This window comes from Condylura cristata, unplaced genomic scaffold (assembly GCF_000260355.1).
Source record: "Condylura cristata isolate star-nosed mole 26May11 unplaced genomic scaffold, ConCri1.0 scaffold00032, whole genome shotgun sequence".
NCBI classification, from domain to species: domain Eukaryota; kingdom Metazoa; phylum Chordata; class Mammalia; order Eulipotyphla; family Talpidae; genus Condylura; species Condylura cristata.
In genome coordinates, this window is record NW_004567133.1 from 7,772,574 (window position 1) to 7,797,362 (window position 24,789).

Sequence of the window (24,789 nt, forward strand, 5' to 3'; positions counted from 1 at the left end):
TTTAAAATATTCTGAACTTAAAAGATCCCAATCTGTATTGGTGCTTCCCTCCAGCCATTATGCTTTCTATGAACTACAATTACATGTTTAAAGTAAAGGTTGCACTAAATTATCTCTCTATAATTAACCTGTTTCCCAACCTCCTTTTTCCTCTTCACTACATTGCTCTGAACATTCCTTCTAGAAATTTCTTCTAAAAACAGAACCTGGAGATAAATCCATGGTAACAACCTACTGCTACTATCGTTGTCCCCTTTTCTAGTATAGAAACCTTTTAAAAGGAATTATTTTCTGTACCCGATTCTTAGATGTGAAATAGAAGGATTTGAAAAAAAAAAAAACTAGAAACATAACTATCTAATCACAGATTCTATTATTAATTACCAACACAGTGAGGCTGAACTATAATAAAAAATCATGCAAATTTTGTATAAAAGTTTCTTTAAGTAATTTAAATACATTTACCTTAAGAGTAGACAAAATAAGTAAAGCTATCACAGTAAAATTATTGTACTGTCTTATTGTTGTCTAGTTGTTCATATAAGAAATTGTGCTATCTGATTTTTCATTTAAAATAGAGAATAACCTGTGGTCTGGGTTTAAACTTCTTTAAAAGAACACAGTAGCTAAGAGGCTCTCAAATCTATATTTTCTGTGTTAATGGCATAAAGACCTATTAAGTACTTAAAAAAATTATAGCATATTATTCCAGAGAAATAATATTTTTAAAAAATATATTTCTTAATATTTTTAATTTTCTTTTATTTTTGTGTACAAGAACTGGGGTGTAGGTGAGGAGTACAGGGGGTAAGAGGATTCACCAGAAACATAGTGGCGAGCAGAACAGGAGGATCTACTGAAGTACACTGCTGAGGGGCACAATGGGCAAGACAGCAGAGGTCTGCTGCACCATGTGGGTCAGCACCCTGGCCAGAGATCAAACTTAGGCCATAGTGGTGGTAGCAAGGAGAATTATTCCCTAGGCCACTAGAGAGGCCCTTATTTCCAGCTTTAAAGTTCATCTTTACATTGTAAAAAAAGTCAATGTTCTATATTCAAAGGACAAAACCATGGCACCAAGTTTTAGAAAAGCATCAGCATAGGGAGTTAGAGGATTTCAATACCTTTCCTAGTTCTGTTACTCCAAGGAAAACATGCTTAGCCACTTAACTCATTTTTAAGCTTGGGGTCCTTATATATAAAATAAATGGATTATAACAGATAAAAACTGTTTTTTAGAAACCACAATACACAGCCTTCTTTTTAACTGTATACAGATAACATAAAACAGGGAGGTTATTTTTATTATAGTAAGTTTGTTCCAATGTTACCTTCCAACTGGTTTATGTAGTTGTCTGTCATCTACCCAGATATACCTATTCACTGGCTCCCACTACAGACAAAAGTTCAAGGAAATTACCTTAAAATTCTTGTTATTATCTTTTATGTGGCCATAAAACAGTCTATAGAAATATTAACTGTGCTCCCTCTTCACCAACAGACTATTTCAATTCAGATAAGTTATAGGTTGGTTATTTGGAACTATCACAGTAGTCAAACCTTAACAGTACGGTAGGGGTAAACTTGCCTTTATATTTTGTTCAGTGACTAGATATTAATACCAGTGCTGAAGACTTGGCAAAAACAAAAACTCCCAATATCGCTCAGCCTCTAATGATGGTTTTAGTAGGACAATGCTGTGATAGTGACAGGATGATAGTGACAGGAGTCAGGGGTTGAGGGAGGGATAGATTGGGCGAGAGTATGAAAAGCTGTCGCTTCACATTTGAGAATCATCACTAACTTGGTGATTAAGAGATGTGATTTACAGAAAAATGTAAAGATGAACTTTAACAATTACAAAATGATACAAGAATTTTCACATTATATACTGTTAAAACAGTATTTAAAGAAGAATCCTCCAGTGACTTTTCCCCTTTCTTAGCATTTCCTCAGTAAAGAGAATAAACTCCAAATAAGCCTCTTTCATTGTATACTGCCATAGGCCTCTTCTCTAACCATCTTACATACTACCTTGACTTACCAGCTGAATCCTAACTCCTTGGAAGCAAGGATCCTCAAGACCTAAACACATCACTTAGAAGCCTGTTAAGTTACTGATTCTCTATAAAGTATACCCAAGCATCTTCCTCATCAGATCTCTAAGTGTCTTAGAAACTCACACGATGAGTTTCATCACATCGTGAAAAAGAGTCTAATAAGCCTTACCCCAATCTTAAGTATATCTTACAGAAGACGCACTTTTTTTCATAGCAAATCCTGAGCAAAAAGACTGTTCAGACTGCAAAGAACATCCTATATCATCAGTAATTCTCTGACAAGAGGCCTGAGGCATCATCAATGCCCAAACTCTGTATTACAAAGTTATTCCAAACACTGAGACAATTACCAACACATCTCTACCCAGTAACTCCTAAGAGCAACCAAAAGCCTAATGAGCAGGATCACCTGCCATTTCATCTCATCAGTGTTAATCTGCCGTAGTGCTCTGTACTCTATTCCCTTCCCAATATTGCTAATCATACCCTAAGTTCAGGAAGCACAGGACTGAATTATATGTCTTTCCCTCTTTGTATTCCCTAATCTAGTTAACTGTTTCAAAAGATGTGTAATACTTCCCTCTTGCCCACAGGGGATATAGTCACCCAAGTGGATGCCTGAAACCATGGTTACTACTAACCCTTATCTATACCAGTTTTTCATATATCTCTCTCTCTCTCACACACACACACACACACACACACACATACTCTCTCTCTCTCTCTCTCTCTTATGATAAAGTTTATAAATTAGGCACTGTAAGAGATTAATAATAACTGATAATAAAGTAGAACTGTATAATAATACATTGCAATAAAACTTAAGTGAATATGGTCTGCCTCTCTGTCAAAGTATCTTATTGCTTGTAGTATTTTTCTTCCAGAGTTGACCCCAAGTAACTAAAACTACAAAAAAACAAAACCCTATATGCAGGGACTATTGTACTTACTCAATCTAGAACCTAAGCGGTAACCTAAGAGGTAACCTAACCTTACCTCTTCCTTCATATCCCTATAATAGAGTCTGTGGTTTTTCATAGTAAAATGCTATGAAAAATTCTAAAAGACTAATTTTTTTCTATGAAAAATTCTAAAAGACTAATTTCTCAATCTCTTTAGTTTCTATCCCTTCCAATCCAATTTCAATTTGCCAAGGTAGACCTCCTAAAAAATCAACTTTTATGTCACTTTACTAAAATATTTTAGTATCTTCCCCTGTGCCCAAAGGGCAAAACCTTGAGAGGAGCCAACAGCTACCACCAATCTCATTTTCGAGCTTGCTCACAACCCACTGCGCCAACCAAAGCCCATAATGAACACATACAGGCTGTGGACACTGAACCACTACTTTGCTCTGCTTGTAATTCTTTTCTGTTTCTGCTCCTTATTCACTTAGCTAATTTCTATCCTAACAAAATTTCCTTGACCCTCTGTCCCCTTTCACGCTGAGTTAAACTCTTATTTCTCTCCGTGCTTCAACAGTTTCCTACCTGTCACTTTTGTGTCCAGTGTTTTCTCTGTTAAATAAAGTAGAAGTAAGTATGTTGTTATAATCTACATCCAATTCCTAGCACAGTGACTAGAATAAAAGTATATTTTTGAAACTAAAGTCATAATTTTTCATTAAAATACTGCAATGAAACAATTCCACTGGGTCTTTTAGAATGTTTTTAAAGCCATCAGCCTTTAATATTATTTTGTAAAAATCTTTTAATTATGAACATAGTCTTTTACCTTTGCAACAATATGTGCTGCTTTGGTTTTCTGAAAATGTACTGGATAGAATTCTTTTGCAAGTTATGTCTTAGGCATATTTTAAAATATCTTAATGTAAACTTCAAAAATTAAAAAAAAAAAAAAAAGCCGAGCTACTAAGTAGAAGGGGAAAAGGAAATTGACACTTTATTTGCTATTATGTATATTATGGTTTCCTTTATTACTGTGTCTTCCTGTGTTACTTTATTTCCTAGTATGTGTATTTTTGTGTGTTCTATTACCTCATTTTATCCACTTCTCATTTTATAAAACATAAAGGAAACTAAGGCCCAGAGAAGTTAAAGGCCATACCATTCTGTATACTATGTGGGAGAGCCAGATTTCAAACACTCTGTGTGATAACAAATCCCATGTTCTTCTCATTTATAAATAACATATCATAAAAACCTAGGAAAGACCAATTGAAAATAAAGACCTATATAAAGCACTTACCTTTGGAATAAAAATAAAACCTACTGGCAAGATTAAATATGCATTAAATTTTACACACTTGGAAAGTTACTGCATTTGCATACTCAAACACATTAAATATTAAGTGGATCTCTATTCAAGTTAAAACATTGTAACGGACACTTAAAAAATCTAGTAAGAGTAACTTGTTAAATCTTTGTTTAAACTGCTTAATATAAGTAATTAGTTTATACATAGAATACCTTCTTTTGAGCAGCTTCCTTCTTTTTCTTGTCGTCTTTTTTCTTTTTCTTTTCTTCCATCAACTGTTCTTCTTCTTGCACTAAATCCCTGAACCACACAGTTGCAATTAACTTTCCAAAAATGTATTAAGAAATAAAAATAATGTTGCACACAGATTTATTTTCAATTGTATTAGAAGACATGGCAAACTATTTTATCATTCATTGAAATAAAACACAACTAGCAACCTAAATCTAACTAAACAGCCATTACATAGTATTTTCTTTAGTAGGTCACAAGTATAAGTTTTTATCTCAATGTTGTATTAAGGAAGACAACCTAAAATTAGAGAATTTTACATCTGAGAAATAAGGACCTCTCTCCAATTCTAGCATGTGAACATGAAATAAGTTACCCTGCTTCTGGCCCCAAGTATCACCTCAGCACTGAAGGCAATGCCTGAAGTGGGCTCTCTCCACAATGCTCTCTTGCCCAGATACCTGGGGTATCTGTGAACTTCCTTGCTCTAAAAGGCTTTGCTCTAAAATTTTCAAAACAAATTATTTGTTATGAGACTTGTATTTCAAGATTATCATTATATTTTAGAAACATTCCAACTAATTCTAACAAGACTTGGAAAACAGGCAATACACACTCATTATATAAGTTTGTTTCAATTCTCAAAAATTACAAACTTCAAGTTGTCAACGGGGCTGCTGGTTGAAGATTTCAAAATGACAGACTGGACAAATATGTTTGCCTTCTCCTTTGTACTCTACCTCACTGAAATAATAGCAGAAATGAGAAAAAGTCTATTTAGAGCTGATGGAGAGCAAAGGAAGCTACAACACGAGAATAGACAACAAGGAAAGTCTGAAAGTATGTAAGTATCATCTGCCAGTGAAGCTCTAGATAGGCTCCAGGATCACAGTTAGGAAAGCCAAAGGAGGCATGGAACAAAAGGAAAGCCTAAGGACCAGCAAGGCCACCACTGCGCTATTTCTCCCTTTCACTTTTCAACTCCACACATAGATGGGTCAAGGTAGCAGATGCATTTGAATCCAGCCTAAAACAAAACACTGTAAATAAACTAAACTTTTGGCAAAACATAGATGTGGTACTTCACATCAAAACCTTTCTTACTGGAAACTACTGCTATGCCCCTATATCACACCCTTGGGTGAAGCCTGACAATCAACACCCTTCACACACTTACAAAGCTCAGCATCAGCCCTGCCATTTAAGAAAGGGGGCTACTGAATAAGGAGACCTAAGCAACGTGGAGGAAATGCACTCCAGTCACCTACATTAGTTACCTTAGAATCTAAAATCTAAGCCTTCATTCATTCATAAATACCAACAGATATCAGGTATTGAAGAGAACACATAAAGAAATTCTATCTAAATCTGTCCTGAGGAAGCTTTCCAGAGGTGACATCATACATTTCAGCAAACACAGGAAGTTCAAGGGACATGCAGTGAACATTGAGGGACTACAAATCATTTCTCAAGACTGGAATGCATTCAGAAGAGAAAGATAATTCAAATACAAAAGAAACTGGGAGGGGTGCTATAAGTGTGCTACAATGAGTATATACAAAACTTAAGTTGGTCTTGCTGATGACAGAGACCTGGGGATAGACAGTGAGAAACAAAAGGAGTGACATTATATGTAACTGATGATGATTCAGTAAAGTACATGACTGCTAAAATCAGAAGTTAGAAGAGTATGACTTGTTGAGAACGGTCATGTGAACAAGAGTAGCAAAACCAGATTTGTGCTAACTGCACCCATGACTCACTCACATTGTGTGAGAGGTGTGAAGAGTAAGCAAACTCATTTACACCAATTTCCTGGAAAAATCATGGATCAAGACAGCCACAGATATAGGAAAGGAAGAGTAAAATTAGTAAACAAAAGTCAACAAAGTTAAACAAGATTAACAATCAAAAGCTGGTTTCTATCTCTAAATATTTAACTGACTTCAGCCAACGATTACTCAATAAACTGAAGATAAATTGCCATCTATATCTATCACATAATATCTTTATAGGATTCGATGACGAGCACTTACTGAACACTGCCTCTGGTAAGCACTCAAATGCCTACTTACAAGCCCTCTCACCAATTCTGAGGGGCACCCAAAAGTATTACTTTTGTCAAGATAGAATGAACAGTGATTATGTAAAACCATCAGAAACCTTCAGCATTTGTTCTTTATGTGCTCCTGTGAATCACAGGCATGTCCTTTTCTAATCTTGTTCTGTAATTTTATCACTAATTTTGTACTCCATGGGATGTTTCCTTACTATCTACCTGGAATTTTTTTCTCCCTTCTCAAGTCCCCTTTTGAAGACACATTGGGTAATTAGCAAATGTTTTCTTGGTCCAAAATGATCTCCTTAGTACTTAAAAGATACACAACATCCATCTTGAGGAAATATTACAGCATCGGCAGATACTGTAAGCATAGGGCAATGTTTACTTCAAAAGTGTCATCACTAAATAAAGACACTTTTGTCACATCTCTGGCCTTCGGAAAGATAAACATACTGCTTGTGTACAACACTTCACCTTCTAGAACTTAAATGCTGATAAAGGTTCATTTAAGATGGCTGACTACCATTTATCGTATCTATCAAAAGGAATACGGATTGGTGTGGCATCTAAGTAAATGCATCTACACAAAGATAATGGTCAGCAATCATTCATCCCTTGAATGTTAGTATTAACATACTCAAACAGGCACATTCTAGACTGAGGAGAGGAAAGAGAACAAACCTTTGCGTGATTAAAATGTTTACAGTGACAATCCTGGGCTCTTAAAAAAAAACTTACAAAATGATGATTTCTCTCTTGTAAATGAAGAAAACTGAAATGCAGAAAAGTCAAATGATTTTTCTAAGGTCTTATAAATAGTAGAGGGTAGACTCAGCATTCAAATCTAGATTCTCAAAGTCATCAGTCTTTCCTTTTCTCTACACCATGATACCCTCAAATTGAAGTACTAGTTCTCTTTTCAGGAGTCATAGAAAATAACTTTTTTCTTTTAAATATGTTAAAAAATAGATCTTATTTATAGTATATTTTTACCCCATACTGTACACTTCCACGATCCTTTTATTTCCGCCTTTTACAAGGACTTTTAACCAAAATGTACTGTAGGAAACACAAAAATACTAGGTGTTCCAAGGTCATGGACATGTAATTAGGAGCAAGAACAGCAAAGACAAAGAATGAACTGCACTGCATTTTAGCAATAAGGGATAGGGGACTGGTGATCTTCTGAGAGAGAAATTTCAGTTTTTATTTTGTAAATGTGGGAACACAATGTGGGAGAAATAACTAGGCCACAATTCGAGCTATTAGGAGTTCTACAGTTCAAAAGGGGAAGGGCACAGGGAGATGCTGGAAAGCTATCAGAAATGAGCAAAAATTTCTAATCCTAAAATAATATGCTATCATTTGTGCAAGACAAGAGAGGATATGTATCCCTACTAGTCATCATATATATAAAATGAAAGCACACTTAAGAAATTAATGGTGCTGTTGGAGATGGGGTAGAAGGAACTAGGTTGATGGGGGATGAGAAGAAGGGAGACCTCACTGTGTGAACAGTTTTACATATTTAAATTTCTAAAACATTTGTATGAATATTTTAAAAATTAAATATTAAAAAATCCTTTCAATTATTACATCTGTACATTTTAATATTTAAAAAGGAAAAGGGGACCCTCCCTAGTGGCACAATGGGGTAAAGCAAAGCACTATGAATTGATCTGCAGCCACTGCAACATGAGTTTGATCTCTGTGTGGGAGCTGACCCACATGGCACAGCAGACCTCTCCTGACCCACCTGCTGCTCCCCTCAGCAGTGTATTTCAGGAGATCTACCTGTTCTAGTCCTTACTTCGTCTCTGGTGAATCCTGTCACCCCCTCCACTTCTGGCCAGTATCCCAGTTCTTCTATGCATTAAAAAAATCTTGGAAAAAAAAAAGCAATTATAAGACTAACTTCACAACTCAAACAAGTATTTCAGGAAATTGAGTTTTTTATTTTTATTTTTTTAAGTACAACTCTATTTGAAATGTAATGGTAAGCATGCATTGTTTTTGCAAATTAGCACAGATTTTTAAAAGAAGATTTATTTTTATTTATGCACAAAAATTGGAGTGTAGACCAGAGGTGCAGAGATGGGGAGAAGGAGGTAGGTTGTTAAGAGGATTCACCAGAAACAGAGTGGGGAGCAGAACAGGCGGACCCACTGAGATACACTGCCAGGGGAGCAACAAGTGAGACAGGAGAGAACTGCTGTGTCATGTGGGGCAGCTCCCTGGATGGGGATGGAACTCATGCAGCAGTGACTACCCATAGCTTGATAGCACTAAGACTTTAGCCCCTGCGCCACCAGGGAAGCCCCACACTGTTTTATAAAACATCATAATGTCTAGAATTTGCTTTCACTGTTCCAGGTCCTACTTCATCACCCAAAAAATGGAAATGAGAAAATGAAACAATGACAGAATGTTGGCAATTGTTGAACTGGGTAATGGGTATGGTGTAGGTTCCTTGCTTTGTTCTATATTAATTTTCTGTATGTTTGAAATTTTCCATAATAAAAGACAAAAGTCACAAGCTGCAACAGTGGTTAAAGGCAACAAAATGGGCCAACAGACAAAAAAAGAAGTTAATGAGTGTGAGAACCAGGAGTCCTGGAGTCTTGGAAGCAGGAGAAAGCAGCACACACCTGAGGCCAAGAATGCCCTTACAGACCCTGCTCTTCTAATGCTTCATCAGATTTTCTACATTCTCACCATGACTATCTAAAAACAGTAACTTCCCTTGTAAGTTACTACTGAAGTATGGACAAGCAAAGGCCATTGATAGATGATTTGAAAGTATCGATTAATATTAAAATTTTCAATGTCATTAATGTTATAACCCATCAATTCCAACTTAAGCTCTAGAAAAGGAATTGTACCAAAAATAGATAATGTAAAATAACAGTATAAAAGTCAATCAATATGGAAAAGCTAAACAAACCATAATGCACTCATACCATGGAGTAGATTTCCAAGGTTTGCAGAAAAAGTCAACATAACAAAATGTGATTCTGTCAAAGAACTGCATGGTTGATCTTTGGCTGGTGTCCAGAAACTTGGAATTTCAGGGAGGTTTGCTCCATTCCCCAAATAATACAATTTATGCTGCAAACCTATTCTCTGGGAGTCTGGAATTTTGATACATTAGGTAGTAAGGAACCTACATGATCAACCTCTAACAGAAACCTTGGACAATGGATTTCTTTTCAAGATTTATTTATTTAGGGGGTCCTCCCTGGTGGCGCAACAGGATAAAGTGCAGCACTGCAAGCCAGGCACATCCACTTCAGTGCAAATTCAATCCCCAGCCCCACAGATGATCTACATGGTGAAGCAGACATCTCCTAACCTCCCACGACCCCTACATGGTGAAGCAGACATCTCCTGACCTCCCACGACCCCCTTCAGCAGTGTACTTCGCTGATTTGCCTGTTCTGCTCCCCAGTGTCTCTAGTGAGTACTCTCACCGCCCCTGCACCTCTGGCCTGCACCCCAGTTCTGCATGCATAAATTAAAAAAAAAAAGATTTATTTATGCATACAAAACTGTTGTACAGGCCAGAGGTGCAGGGGCGGTCAGAGGTCTCACCAGAGACAGAGTGGGGAGCAGCAGGCAAGACAGGAGAGGTCTGTTGCATGTGTGGGTCACCTCCGTGGAGGGGGATCTAACTCTCACTGAAGTGGCTGAGGCCAGCTTGCAGTGCTGCATCCTAACCCGTTGCAACACCAGGGAGGGCCAGGCACTGAATTTTTAATGAGCTTTCTGCTAGACTTTTTATACATGTTGCCACAGTTTGATGCTAGAGGAATTACGCACATCCTGGGTGACATCATAGGAAGAGAACTACTGGAGGGTATTCCTAGTTTCCCCTGGAATGGGTCCCATATGCCTTTTCCCTTTGCTGATTCTGCTTCCTATCCTTTTGTTTCAATAAGTCACAGCCATGAGTACAAGTTTATATTGAGTCCTTGTTGCATATTCCTAGTGAAACATCAAATCAGAAGTTGGTCTTGAGGACTCCTGGCACACATGGAGAAAAATAATCTCTAGAACACACTGCTAAGTCAAAAAAAAAAAAAAAGTCAAAATACAGAGTAGTATCTTGTTAGAAAAACAAAAAAGAAACCCCATTAAAAAGTATACACTTTCTATAGCACAGTAAAGAAGTAGAGGGGAACAGACCCTCAAAATAAGCAGATGAGCTGTTTCCTCTGCATCCAAAAACATATAATAGTAACCTACACATTGTTTAATCAATAAACCACTAAAAATGTGCTTAGGCATTGTTATAAGCTAAATTGTCTGCTCTATGCTGGGAGAACAAGCAAGAAATAGGATTTCAAACCATAATTTTATGGCAACAAACTGAACATACCTAAAATAAGGAAACAAGCACTCATTTGGTACAGGCTGACAAAGTTTAGGAAAATAGGACATGGATATGAACAGCTCCAACTCCACCTATGAAAGAATTCAAGGGGTAGTAAGTTAATCTGGGTCTTCAAGAGGCACAATTTCTACAGCGGTTCTTTTCAGGCAAGGGACTAAGTACAAAAGGGCATGGATACCAGCAATACATGAATTCATGACAGTAAGGAAGTTTCAGAGACTACTAGTGACTGGAATAGAAAAAAGGAGAAAAAACACTGGGTAAAAGCAGGAAATTATATTTCCTAAATAACAGAAAACTATTTCAATAATTCAAGTAAATGTGGAATGTCCTGAATATCAATGCTGTGGAGAATGAAAAGCAAAGAATGTCAGAAAATCATAAGAAACGAACAGTTCACATTATCAGTGAGAAAACTAACTCCAGATTTTAGAAATCAAAAAATTTAAAACAAAGGCTCTGCTGTCAGAAATTACAACATCAAGACAAGGAGTTAGATGCTTTGATCTTGTTTTGAAGAAAAGGAAATAAGGGTTGTGTTTCCAGGGAGCTAACTAGCCTGTCAATGAGCAGCCTACCATCAGCCAGTTCAATTTCACGCAGAGGTCACTTACATGTTAAAAGCCAGTTATGGAAACACATTTTCCAACTTATACCAAAAATTGCTCTACTTTTCCCCTTATACTTTGTTCTGTTTTCTCCCAGTCTTATTTATTCCTTTTTCTGTCCATTTGCCTCTCCCTTCTTTATTTCCCCTTAATCTCCTTCACTTAATCACCAGTAAGTCTAGTACTATCCAAAATAGATCAGTGGAAAACCTGCAAAACTATAATCTCACCAGATGATAGCGATGGAAACCCAACAGTAGCAACAGCAAAGTCAGGAGTTTGGATGAGTTTTCAAAAAACCTTTGGCAGTGACAGGAAGAGAAAAAGATAAAAAATGAAATATTTTAAAACTGTTTTAAAAATAAGAACTACTAGTACTTCTGGAAGTAGAAAAGAGGTTGAGGAGTAATGGTCTCAACAGGAGAAAATGGGTAACACGAGAGAACATTCTACATCCATGAGTAATGTAGTATATGCAGATACTATTTAACTATCTCAGTTACTGAAGTAGATTTCTGTTATACTGAAATAGTTAAATAAAACTGATAGGTCCATAAAATCTAAAACTATGCATGTATGCAGCGATAAAGCAGATAAAAAGATCTCCATGATTGGCATGAAAGGATGTAGAAGGGCTTACTTAATTGGAAAATAGCAAAGGTTCATTATGCTATTATTTGTGTTTAAAGGGGCAAAAGATAAGTCTCCATGTGTTCATGCGTGCAATAAAATTCTGGAAGTTTACATACACAACAAATAAAAATACCTGTTTGTGACAGGAGGACAGGGAGAGAAGAGGGCAAGAGACAGGCTGGCAGCAATACCGTATGATTATGAACCATAAGGTAGGTGAAAAGCTTAGCTCTGCAGTCACAGTTGGCAGCAAAGACTTGGCATATCTTCCTGGTAAGAATGATAGGAAAACCAGACATGACCGAGTACAGGATCCAGAGGATAAAGTCTGGGTATCTTCAAAAAGCAGGAGGGTAAGTATCCACTGGCCCCATAATCTGAGTAATAAAATAAAACTAGTAAAGAACCCATTGAAAAACATAGATATTTACATACCACAAGGTTCTCCCAACGATCTAGTTATTACAAAGGAAAAAGACTATTGTACATGTGCCACCTTAACCAAGGAGTTACATCACCAATCATGGGGCAAATGAGCCTGTACTTCCAAGAGTGATGCACTGCAAAAACATAATTAGTAATAATAATAATACTTTCTGTGCTATTCCTGCCAAAAATGTATTACAGTGTTAAGCTAATCAAGAGGAAACATCAGATAATCACAAGACTGAAGGATTTCTACAAAAATTAAGTAGTACTCTTTTAAAAATATCGAAGTCTTGAAAAAGACATTAAGAAACTTACAGAATTCAGGTCACTAAACAAATATGACAACTAAATGCAAACTTGTCCTTGGACTGAATTAAAGCAAAAAAAAAATTGCATTAAAAGGCATTACTGAAATTACTGGCAAAATTTGAAAAAGTTCTGTAGATTTTTTATTAAACTATCAAAATTAATTCCTTTATTTTGATAATGGTATTATAGTTACTAAAAAATGTTTATGATTTTGGGAAATATTTAAATTTTTAGGAATATAATGACATACTATCTCCAGCAGATTCAAAAAGTTCAGAAAAAAATAGTGTGTATGTACAAAAGGAGAATGGTAAATCAAGTGTATGGAATGTTAACATCTGAAGAAGAAAGGTGAAATTTTTTGCTCCATTCTTGTAAAATTTCTGAAAGTCTGCAATTTATTTTAAAATTAATAAAGTACAGGTTGAGGACAGTTGGTAAGATTAGAAATTGAGAGAATAAATACCCACCATAATGACAGGCACACTCTATAGAGTTAGACAGAAATATAGAACTGATAGTCCCGCTGACACTAAAAGAGACCAAGGATCAGAAAGTCTAAATGACTTATTTGGAACAAGACAGTGGTAAGTCTGACCCAAAATGCAGTTTGCTAACTACTCTTATAAATTCTACTTTTCTTTTTGAAGTTAAACGTAATTATTAGTTGCCTTCTTGATTCTTTCCAACTCATACAAGCTCACCCTTCATTCATTTCCAACTTACCCTTGACCTCTAATCAAACAATACTCATTTGCTAATTATTTTAGATGTTAATCTCACTCTCCCAAATAGGACTAATTACAGCTCTGAAGACAAAAGCTGTACCACTTGTATTATACTCCCCAGCACTGAGCATGCCAATTAAGTGCCAAATTCTGCTTGGTTCCTTGCTTTTACTAACACTCTAACCCAAAACTACCACCTAAAATGCATTCTTTTGAATCTTTTATCTATGTTCTACTTCTCCTTTTTCTCCAGCTTAAATCCAATCCATTCAAAGAAGTATTTCCTGGGTAGCAAAGTATGTAGTAAAGAGTTCTGTTCTGAAGCCAAAGTGTTGACTTAACTCTCAACTGCAGCACCCACTGGTATAAGTAAATGGTTTAATTTCTATAAAGCCTCCAACCATCTCCTTTTTTATGAAATCTCTCAACTTGTACCTCCCTCAAAGTGCTGTTCAAGATTAAGTTAGGTAATGCAAAGGAAGAGTGAACGATGTATGAAACACTACAGCAGGTTAAGTTAGGATCCAAAGGAGGTTACTACCAAAGAAGGGAGGGCATATGATAGAAAACAGAATTGACACAGCTGTTAGAAAAGTTACTGTTAAGACAAGCGATAACAACTACTGATGAGCAGATAGAACCCTTCCTTGTTCATTATTGGTAGAAATGTTTATGGAAAACATTATGGAGGTCCTTCAAAAATTAAAAATAAAAATACCATTAATATCCAGAAATTCCACTTCTGAGCATCTATTCAGTAGAAACAAAAACATAGCATCAGAAAAATAACTACCATGCATTTACTGCAGCATTATCCACAAGTAACCAAATAAAGGAAACAATCTAAAGTGTTGGTCAAGGAATCGAAAGGATAAAGAAGTGCTATAAAAATACACAATGGAATACTATTCAGTATGAGAAAGAAGGAAATTCTATCACTTGGGATAACATAGGTAGATCTGAGGACATTATGCAAGGTGAAATAAGTCAGACAAAGACAAATACTGTGATACAACTTATTGTACGTTTTTTTTTTTTTAAAGCCAAACTTGGGTGAACAGAAAAAAGTGGCTGGAGGAGGGGAGAGTGGAGCAGAAGTGGGAGATGTCACTAAAGGAAACAAACTTACAACCCAAAAGATAAGTTCTGGAGACCTAATGTAAAGCATAATGGTTACAGTCAATAACACTGTATTATATACTTCAAAGTTGCTAAGAAACTAGATGTTAATTGTTCTCACCACACACACAAAATAAATTATGTGCTATAATAAAGGAACAATCTGAAGGTAATCATACTGCAACATACAAATGTATCAAATCAGCACACTGTACACTTACACAAAGTACATTGTAAAATTACACAAAGTTATATGTTAATGTATCTTCAAGATTTAAGTCAGCGCACTGAAGAAAATGAAATTGATTTTACTTGCCAATCATGCCCTAGTAAAGCTGGAAAAACACAAATGAACTAAAAATATAAAAACTATCATTATAGCAAACTGCAGAATAAGACCGATGCCTAAGTAACAACTCAAGACTCAAGATTTCAGATACCAGGTACCATAACAAGACAAAAATACACACACACCCGTACAGATCAACAGCTCTTATGAACAGAAACACAAATATCCTGGACAAAAGACTAATAAATCAAATCTAGCAACACATAAAAAAGAATATATACTATGTCCAAGAGGGATTTTTCTTGGTTTAGCATATAAAGTCAATCAATGTAATGCAACATATTAATAGAAAAAACTAAAAAAAATAAAATGCATGATGATCTCGACAAACACAGAAAAAGTACTCTATAAAATCCAAAACCCTTTCATGACAACGCACACATGCTTAAACTAGGAAGAGAAGAAAACTCCCTTAACCTGATAAAGGTGATCTCCAAAAAACCCACAGTTCACTTCATACTTAATGGGTAAGACTGAACACTTTTCTTTTAAAATTAGAAAAAAGTTAGCTTTTGCTACTTCTATTCAACAATTTACTATAGATGCAGTCGGGGGTGGGGAGGGATCAAGAAAAATAATAGGCACCAAGATTGGAAAGGATATTATAAAACTATCTTTATTCACAGACTGCCTGATTTTATATATATATATATATGTATGTATGTATGTATGTATGTATGTATGTATATACACACATATATATGTATACATGTATATATGACAAAAGACATGTATACATATATATAGAGAGAGAGAGAGAGAGAGAGAGAAAGGCCTAAGAATTCACCCACAGAGATTATTAGAAATAAACCAGTTTCACATAACAGCAGGATAGAGGACCAACGTACAAAAAAATCAATTAACTGACATGCTTATGGGTAAACCCTGAGTATGTTATGCTAAGTGTAATAAGCCAGTTACAAATACCATGATTCCACTTAGTCAAATTTGCAAAGAAAGTAGGATGATGGTTACCAGAAGTGGGGAGGAGGAATGAAGAGCTACTGTTTAACAGTACAGTTTCCTCTTTACAAGAAGAGCATTCTGGAGATGGATGGTGATGGTGGTTGCACAACACCATGAATGTATTTAATATTACTGAAATGTACACACAAAAATGGCTAAAATGGTAGTCAACTTAACAAAATTTAAAACTTCTGTGCTTCAAGAAACACATCAAAAAGGTGACAAGACCACCCAAAGGTTGAAAGAAAGTACTTGTAAATTACATATCAAACAAAGGACTTACATGTAACATAAATAACAAGCTCTTACAACTCAATAACAAAAATATATGACCAAATTAAAACCCAGAAATGGGATTTAAACAGACATTTCTCCAAATCAGTTACACAAGTGGCCATAAGCACATGAAAAGATGTTCAATATCATTAGTCATAAGGGAAATGCCAACTCAAAGCCACAATAAGATACTACTTCACACACACACCAGAATGAATATAATCAAAAAGAATAACAAATGTTAGTGAGAAAATGGAGGAACTGGAACCTTCAAAACCTTGCTGGGGGATGTAAAGTGTTGCACCTTTTTTGGAAATAGTCTGGCAGTTCCCCAAAAATTCAAACACAGAGTTACCATGACCCAGCAATTCCACTCCTGGTAACTAACTATCCAAGAGAAATGAAAACACATGTCCACACAAACACTTGCACACAAATGCTCATAGCTCAACAGTGAAAACAACTCTACTGCCCACCAACAGATGAATGAAAATATAAAACATGGCACACCCTGAAATATTTCTCAGACATGAAATACTGATATATGTGACCACACAGATGAATCCTGAATACATGATAAATGAAACAAGCCAGACATAAAAGGCCATATCTATGGCTCTATCTATACAAAATGTCCAGAAGAGTAGGCAAATCCATGGAAATAGAAACAGACTGATTTGTGGAGGAACAGGGAATAACTGCTGAGAAAGAAGGGGGGAGAGAATGATAAAAATGTTCTGAAATTTGGTAGCTGTGAATATGCTAAAAAAAAACCTGACTATACTAAAAATCATTGAATTATACACTTTAAAGGGGTAATTTTATGGCACATGCATTTTTATTTTAATAAAGTTGTTACTAAAAATTAAGGAAAACTGATGGGAGCAGCTGGGGAAAGTTGAGGTAGGCAAGAGGTAGAAAGGATAAAGCTAACATATCAGTGAAACACTTCCAGATTTGGGTTTAAATTCCAGTCACTGGGGAGCTAGCAAATGTTTCTAAGTAATAGTGAATGACAGGCTTGGAACTATGGCTTGAGTATGATAACTTGCAGTCATATAGAGAATGCAGACTGTACGTCCCTTTCTGTCTTTACATGGTAAAATTCTCACGTCCACACTGCCTACAAGAATAGGCCTCACATTCACAACCAGAACAAGTAAAACATATCCCTGCAATGTCCTTTGCATAGCCAATTGTCAAGGAGTGAAGTAAAGCTTAAAAATACACTTAATATTGGTGCATATTTAAAAGCCATATAGCACTATTTACATGTGTTTTAGGGAGATACCAAAAGAATAAGAGAAAAGAGGGACACAAGTCAAGAAAACACAGATGATGTAATTATAAAAACACTCACTATTTTTTACTGAGCAAGCTGCTCAGTAAAGGCTAGCTGATCAAAACCACCATTAAGAACAGTAAGACCAGAGACTTGGTTTAATGTTTGTTATCATACAAAATCCAATCAATCACTGTTTACAGAAAACATCTTGTAAGGTTCAAAGTATAAAATTCCTTGACCAGGTTTCAATCTGTTTAGAACATTCCATTTGAAATGTTTCAGCCAGCTGAGTCATCATCACGTAACATGCCACCACTGAAAATTCAAAGTGTTTTCCTTAGTTATAGAGTAGAAAACCTAGGATTTCTGCTTCACAGACAACTCACAGAGTATGCAAATTATTTAAAAAATAAGACCACCTCAGTGGGAAATTAAAGCTATATTTATTTTCCTAGGGCTTTCTTGAAGAAACTATGCCATAGTTAAAACGTTTTTTCTTGACTCTTGAAACCTCTTTTATTGACACTATTTAATTATTTGACATCTCTGTAATGCAATGTTTCTTAATCTTAAAGCCTTTGAAATCCCATAAAAATTTTTTTTAAAGACACATTCCATTTTTCATATTCTGAGGTCTACCCAATGGAGAGACACAAAGCCACTGATACTTCATTGGGCATTCTTTTTATGAATGCATGTTTCAAGCACCCTGGTCCTATGCTTCAATTTCTTACCAGGATTACCAGTTTGTTACTGGTAAAAGTTGAAACATGCAACTTTTCTGCCCAACAATGGAGGAGCTACCTTCAGAATAATCCTCAAAAAACCAGGCTCTCATTACAACTGATCAATTTAAGAATGTATTGTTTTAACCCCAAATATTTAAAACAGTTTCTCAGTTTAAACTAATTGTTTGGCATAGCCTTAATTAAACACTGAATCAGTGTAATGGGTGAAAAGTACTGAAAACACTTTGAGTTAATTTCCTTAAAAATTGTGGGGGAGGTTGCCTGTTGGGATGCACTGAGAAAACAAATGAATCACCCACGTGATTCTTCCCCCAATATTTCTGCTAAAAAGGTTTAACCTGAACCAAAACATACAGAAACAAACTAAAGCCTGCAAAAACTGGTCTGGCTGACCCCAAATGTCAATGTCATGAAAGGAGTAGAAAAACACAAGGAAAGGATTCAAATACAAGGAAATGACAGACAATTTATAATCAAGACTGGATTAAGGAAGTGAAGGTAAAGAACAAATCTAAAAGACATCATTGGGGTGATGGAAAAAACTGAACATTAACTGAATAAATATTTTAACAAAGCTAAACTTCAGGTGTGATCATTTGATTGCTACTATGTAGACTGTTCTGTTTTTGGGAGATCATGTTCTCTCTTTTGGGGTGAAGGAACATGATAAAATATGGCAAGATATTAATAATCAGTAAACCTAGGTAGAGATACAGGTGTTTACTATAATCTTTTTGCTACTCTGCTGAAGGTTAGAATATATATTTTTTTAAACTGAGAACTTTTAAGTCTTTCTAATTTATAATGCTAGCATACTTCAGTTGCCAAAAATTCACAAGAGGTTACAAAATGGAGTCAAGATTTTTAAATTATATGTATGTATTTTTAAGCACAGCACTTTAAAAAAAAAAGATTTATTTGTGCATACAGATTTGGGGTACAAGCCAGAGGTGGTGAGAGGATTCACCAGAGACAGAGAGGGGAACAGAATAGGTAGATTGACAAAGTACACTGCTGAGGGGAGCGGCAGGCAAGACAGGAGAGGTCTGCCACACACCAGGCAGATCACCTCAGCGGCAGGGGATCGAACTTGCACTGAAACAGCTGTGGCTAGCTTGCAGTGCTGCGTTCTAACCCACTGTGCCACCAGGGAGGGCCTTCAAGTTATATATATTTTTTAAGTTTTCAGAGGGGAAATTTCAATTAAGCTTATAGTTAGTGATTCACTCTATCTATTGATTTGCCAAACAGCTGCCAAGTTAATATAGAAAGAAATCCACCAATATGAGTTTCCTGGCCTACATTATCTCAGAAAAGTAACAAAAAGTTTCACAAAATCAGAAGATAATTTTTTTTCCCACATAAAGACTGAAGAACTAGAATAGCAGGCTCTAACTTACATATGAAGACCACCCTGGTTTATTCCTTGGTCCCTAATTTTTTCTTAATTTAGCATTTGTCCCAAACAAAGGTAAGTGTCCCAATTTAGATGCCACATTACATGGGATTATACCACTTTTAACAATTATTGTTGTACAATGGCATTTAACATGAAGAATTAAGCTTCTGCTTCAGAAAACATGATACATTATAGTACATTCATTTCTAGAGTAGGCAGAAAATATATTGATACAATTATCTTTACATTTCAGAAACAGAAAAAGCAGAGTTATCTTTGTTCAACTAAGCAATACAAAATATCACATAGTTAGAAGAACCCAAAATTAGAGTAAAAATGGCCTGCTCCAAACCCAACTGTTACTTACTAGAGAGAATAGTATTAAGTCTATAATATTAAGTCATAGGATCTGCTCAACCACAGCTTTCTCACTTGTAAAACAAAGGGGTCAGGATACTAGCCAGTCTCTAACTAATGCAAAGGCTGTTTTAAATGTTCAATAATTCTATGATTTTGATCTTCAAGATATTTTTTGATTGAACTGAGTTAGATTAGAGGGGCTATTTTTTAACATAACAGGAAAATGTAATTTATTTCTGCCCCAAAATAGCTTATTGATGTTCTGATTTCTATATTGTTAGAGGCTGGGTCAATCTCCCATATACACAAGATGGAAACCCCAACATATTTATAAACCCAGATTCCACTCCTCAATATTTCATTCTGACCCCTTTGTACCACAACTTTAACTCAGGTCTTCACCACCTCTGGCCTAGATCACTAGCTATGATTAGTGTATTATTACTCTACCCCCAAACATTCAATTGTTTCCCACTACTTAAAAGGCTTGCGCAAAAAGTCTCAACCTGATATTCAAGAACCTCTAATACTGCCCCCAAACTTAAAACATCAATCCAACTGAACAATTCAACTGTGACTTTAAAATCCCCAGTATTTTCCAGATTTTGTGTCTTTTATCTCTACTGTTGATAAACTGCCCTTTCCACTGCCTCTCAATATTGTTTCTAAAATGATCGCCCTCATCTAGACCTTACATTTTCTCTTAGAATGTTCAATATAGTGACATAATGTGACAATTTTAATGAGTAACAGTGAATTAATATAATTTACTTAGGGTGGTAAGCTAAATTTATCTCTCATGCCAAGCTGGCACATGTCTTGAGGAAGAACTGCACTTAGAGGATGACAATACAACATTTAGAAACTAGCATTCCAAACTGGAGGGCAAAATGGAGCTTGCACTTCCATGGCACTGAAGATACTTAAATTAGCACTGAGATTTCACATTAAAAATCCAAAAGCGGCTCTCCCTGGTGGCGCAGCAGGTTAAAGCACAGCACTAAGAAGCTTAAAGCCACTTCGCATGAGTTCGATCCCTGCCTGCCCCGGAGGAGATCCACATGGTGTGGCAGACCTCTCCTGACCCGCCCCCTCAACAGTATACTTCGTGGATCTGCCTGTTTTGCTCCCCGCTCTGTCTCTGGTGAATCCTCTCACCCTCGGCATCTCTGGCCTGTACCCCGTTCTGTATAAATAAATAAATCTTAAAAAAAAAATCCAAAAGCTTGGTTCTCTTCAAAAAATACTAAGATCTAGGATAGTAGTTCTGAACTAGGGATGACTTTGCCTCTAGGCACTGTGTGAAAGCATTTCTGATTGGGAAACGACACGGGGATGCTACTGGCAGATGTTGCTGTACATCCACGATGCACAGCATATACTTCACAATAATAAAATATCTAGTTTAATATCAGCAAAAGTATTATGGGCAATGCATCACCAAAGACATTCTCAACTTTTTCAAGAGGAATGACCATGTCTCTAGTAAAAGGTAACACAAGACAGCATGAAGCCTGATAGCTACTCCAGTCACCAGTAATGTGGTCTCCTGAAAGCTAACCTTTGTGTCTTGACAATTTCATTTGTAAAACAGGGGTAATAATAGTACCTACCTCACAGAATATTCCAGGGACCAAATGAGTCCATGTAAAGTCTTCAGGAAAAGTGTGCCAGGCAGATAGTAAGCATGCAATACATTTACTTTCAATCTTCCCCTCCCTAGTGTGTAATCTTGAATTTGGAAAGCAAAATATGCTTAAGAAAAGTTCACTAAATGACTATACTTTCTGGGGAGAAAACAAATGGATAAAGACTATGTTCTTGTTAACTGAGGAAGAGGAACCAGAGCTAGAGGTGATGCTGAGAAGTAGCTAAGATTACTCCCTCAGAACACTTAATCTTTAGGAAATGTTCTCTTCTCACAAGGTTCTTCCCACAAACACAATGCCTTGCACCCTCCTTGTTACTTTTTTTTTTTGACGACCCACACCATCTGTGTTGTATTAGTTATTAACACTTTGTATACTGATTATAATCTCCCCACTAGATGTACATGTTGTCTGTGGTCAGAGACAACACTTGACGGCTTTAAATGTATCCCATGGGACTAACAGACTTTACCAACTGGCCCAAACCTCTTGGTTTAGAGATTAGACACAAAGAAGCTAAGTGGCCTGCCAAGAGTCAAGGTCATATTATACATGGAAGAGCTAGGATTCAAACTCTTGATACATAGCTGATACAAAGACTCTGGACTTGACTTATAGTCAATTTTAACAGCATATGAAATGGACACAAGAGGTGGAAAGACTGTTTAATTAAGTATATATCCGTAATTGGTATAGTTATCTCACAAAGCAAAAATGAAAGAAATAGAGACCCAAAGTTCCTCTCTGTTGTAGAAATTACATCTTAAAAACCTGTTTTCTGGCCCTCCCTAGAGGCAAAGTGGATTAAAGTACAGCACTAAGGTGCTAAAGCCACTTCAGCACGAATTTGATCCCCCCCTCTTCCAGGTGACCCACATGGTGTGGCAGACCTCTCCTGACCAGCACATTGCTCCCCTCAGCAGTGTACTTCATTAGTCAGCCTGTTCTGCTCCCTACTCTATCTCTGGTGAATCCTCTCACCGCCCGCCCCTGCACCTCTGGCCTGTACCCCAGTTATAGGCATAAAAAACAAACAAAAGGCCCTCCCTGGTGGCACAGTGGGTTAAAGCACTGCACTGAGAAACTAAAGCCACTTCCACATGAGTTCGATCCCCGCCTGCCCCGGAGGTGACCACATGGCGTGGCAGACCTCTCCTGACCCGCCCGCTGCTCCCCTCAGCAGTGTACTTTGTTGATCTGCCTGTTCTGCTCCCCACTCTGTCTCTGGTGAATCCTCTCACCCTCCGCATCTCTGGCCTGTACCCCAGATCTGTATGAATAAAAAAAAAAAATCTTTTTAAAAAAAAGAACTTGTTTTCTTTGTGTCATGTCTTTTTTTAAAATATTTATTTATGCATATAAAAACTGGGGTTCAGGTCAGAGGTGCAGGGGGTGAGAGGATTCACCAGAGATAGAGTGAGGAGCAGAACAGACTGAAGTACACTCTCAAGGGGAACAGAGGACGAGACAGAAGTCCGCTGCGCCGTGTGGGTCACCTCCTTGGCCAGAGATTGAACCCGCACTGCAGTGGCCACAGAAAGCTTCATAGTGCTGCTCTTTAGCCAGTTTTGTCACCAGGGAGGGCCCAATAGTGTCATATCTTAACCTTTAATACGTTCTGACAACAAAATACATTTAAATGTCCAAGGAACAGTTACCCTGTGAATGATGCCAGGCTTAATTTCCTTTAAATGACTCCATAATTACTTTGAGTAATAGAAAATTTGCTATTTGGTAGCCAATAATTCCCTATCAAATACACACACACACACACACACATTTGGAATATATATTTGGTATATACATACATCCTTCACCAACTGAACAGATTCTACAATGATCACTTTAACAGATTAAGATCAATAATTGAGACACAATTTGCAATGAAAATTCAGATGTCTTGAATTATGAGTGTTGATAACCTCAAGATAAACCTAAAGCTTACAATCAAGGACAAACTATATTTGACAAAGACCTGAACAGAAATCTTATTCTGTCCAAGTGAAGCAAAGCTGCTCACTGTCTACGTTAATCTAGAAGTTTCTCTGGTGTCCCAATAAGATGTAAAGAAAACCGTAAATAAGACTATAAGGCAACAATAAATGTGAAAAAGATAAAATACAGTGCAGGTGCTAATGCTTAAGCAATTACAGCTTAATAAAGCTCAAACATTTCCATAAAGGTATCCTATTTGAAAAACAAAAAGCTCCCTCTGTGTTAACGATTCAAGTTACTGGAGCAAAAACACTCAGCCCAACAGAAATGATAACCACTTATTGGATACTGGTTTTTAATTATTTTACCAGCTGAGAAAAACACACACACCAAAAGGAGACACAAATGCAGTTTCAAAAGAAAACAAAACGCAGTTTATGCTTGGTAAAGTTCAAGGGCAAAGCTGTTCCCACTGCTACAGAATCCGCCCGACTACAATGTGTTGGAAAAAATGCGAACACATAGTATCTTTTTATAAAGGCAACAATTTGAGTTACAAAGTAATAACGGGGAAGCCAAAACAGTTTGACAGCCCGCCATAAGGGCCGCCTCAATCATGAGTCACACAATGCCTGCAACCATTTACAATAGTAATTAATGCACAAGTCCCCTAATTAAATTCTAAGAGGGTGAGAATGCTTTAACTAAGTTTACAAGAATTGCTTTTCCCTTTTTATTTGTCAAAGAAAGGAACACAAGCGTAATTACGCATCTCCCCGCAATCCCTCCATCCAATTCCCTCCGGCCTCTTCTCCCGACTGTTCCCTGAGTGCGAAAGAAAATGACACGGGGGAACTTCCAAGCCCAGAAAGGGCAACCCAGAGTGGATACACACGTTTAATGGGGCGGGAGAAGGAAAGTTCGCCCATCTCACCTGCTAAGATTCCTTTCTACGTCTTTGGTAGCTTTAGCTTCCAATTCTCTGGAACAGAAGAGAGAGAGATGCGCGTGAAAACGGAGCTGCTGCGGCAG

At 36.7% G+C, this 24,789-nt stretch overlaps 1 protein-coding gene across 1 annotated transcript in view; it reads right to left on the bottom strand.

Annotated features, from left to right (window-relative positions):
* Positions 1–24,789, bottom strand: part of TNRC6A (trinucleotide repeat containing 6A) — a 154,384-nt gene that overhangs the window by 59,358 nt on the left and 70,237 nt on the right. The window contains exons 3-4 of the mRNA XM_004692055.2: positions 24,692–24,739; positions 4,490–4,577 (exon numbers count right to left, since the gene is read on the bottom strand). Coding sequence (XP_004692112.2) covers positions 4,490–4,577; positions 24,692–24,739 — 136 coding nt within the window. The remainder of the gene's footprint in view (positions 1–4,489; positions 4,578–24,691; positions 24,740–24,789) is intronic.